This window comes from Limulus polyphemus, unplaced genomic scaffold (genome assembly GCF_000517525.1).
Source record: "Limulus polyphemus unplaced genomic scaffold, Limulus_polyphemus-2.1.2 Scaffold2975, whole genome shotgun sequence".
NCBI classification, from domain to species: Eukaryota; Metazoa; Arthropoda; class Merostomata; order Xiphosura; family Limulidae; genus Limulus; species Limulus polyphemus.
The window spans coordinates 88,995-89,842 of NW_013668585.1; the positions used below are offsets into that span (position 1 = coordinate 88,995).

Consider the following 848-nt stretch of genomic DNA (forward strand, 5'->3'; position numbering starts at 1 on the left):
TTAGTCTGATTTTTCTAGGCCCTTACTCATTTTCTGCCCGACCATATTGACAAGTTTCTCTGAGTACAGTTGAAGAAGAGAGTAAACCATATGATCCAGATGGTTATCCTGCTGAAACCCAGAAGTCTTTAATCTGGATGGATCTGTCGTCACAAAAGTGGAAAGGTTCAACATGGACATTGGGAGAACAGTTGGCTCCAGGTTTTGTTGAGCTTGGAGGAAACCTTGTGACAAAATATTAGTCATGGCAGACTTTTCTCTTGCTGGAAGCTCTGTGTTTAACATCACCTAGACAATAAACAAGTCTGGTCATTATAATTACAGGACACTTCTTACAGGTTTGAGTATATGGCATTTCACCTGACAGCCGACCTTGAAAAATACATACACAAATCACCCGTGAACTGACAGAAACCTTGAGAAATACATACACCAATCACCCGTGAACTGACAGAAACCTTGAGAAATACATACACCAACCACCCGTGAACTGACAGAAACCTTGATAAATACAGACACCAATCACCCGTGAACTGACAGAAACCTTGTTAAGTACAGACACCAGTCACCCGTGAACTGACAGAAAGCTTGAGAGATATATACACCTATCACCCGTGAACTGACAGAAACCCTGAGAAATACAGACACCAATCACCCGTGAACTGACAGAAACCTAGAGAAATACACCAATCACCCGTGAACTGAGAGAAACCTGGAGAGATATATACACCAATCACCCGTGAACTGACAGAAACCTTGAGAAATACAGACACCAATCACCCGTGAACTGACAGAAACCTTGAGAAATATAGACACCAATCACCCGTGAACTGAAAGAAACCTTAATG

At 42.0% G+C, this 848-nt stretch overlaps 1 protein-coding gene across 1 annotated transcript in view; it reads right to left on the reverse strand.

Moving 5' to 3' along the window:
• LOC106468351 (mitogen-activated protein kinase-binding protein 1-like) overlaps positions 1-848 on the reverse strand; it is a gene marked incomplete at its 5' end in the record, with an annotated part of 66,729 nt that continues 65,881 nt past the window's right edge. The window contains one exon of the mRNA XM_022396683.1: positions 1-288. Within this exon, the coding sequence (XP_022252391.1) occupies positions 1-288 (288 nt within the window). The remainder of the gene's footprint in view (positions 289-848) is intronic.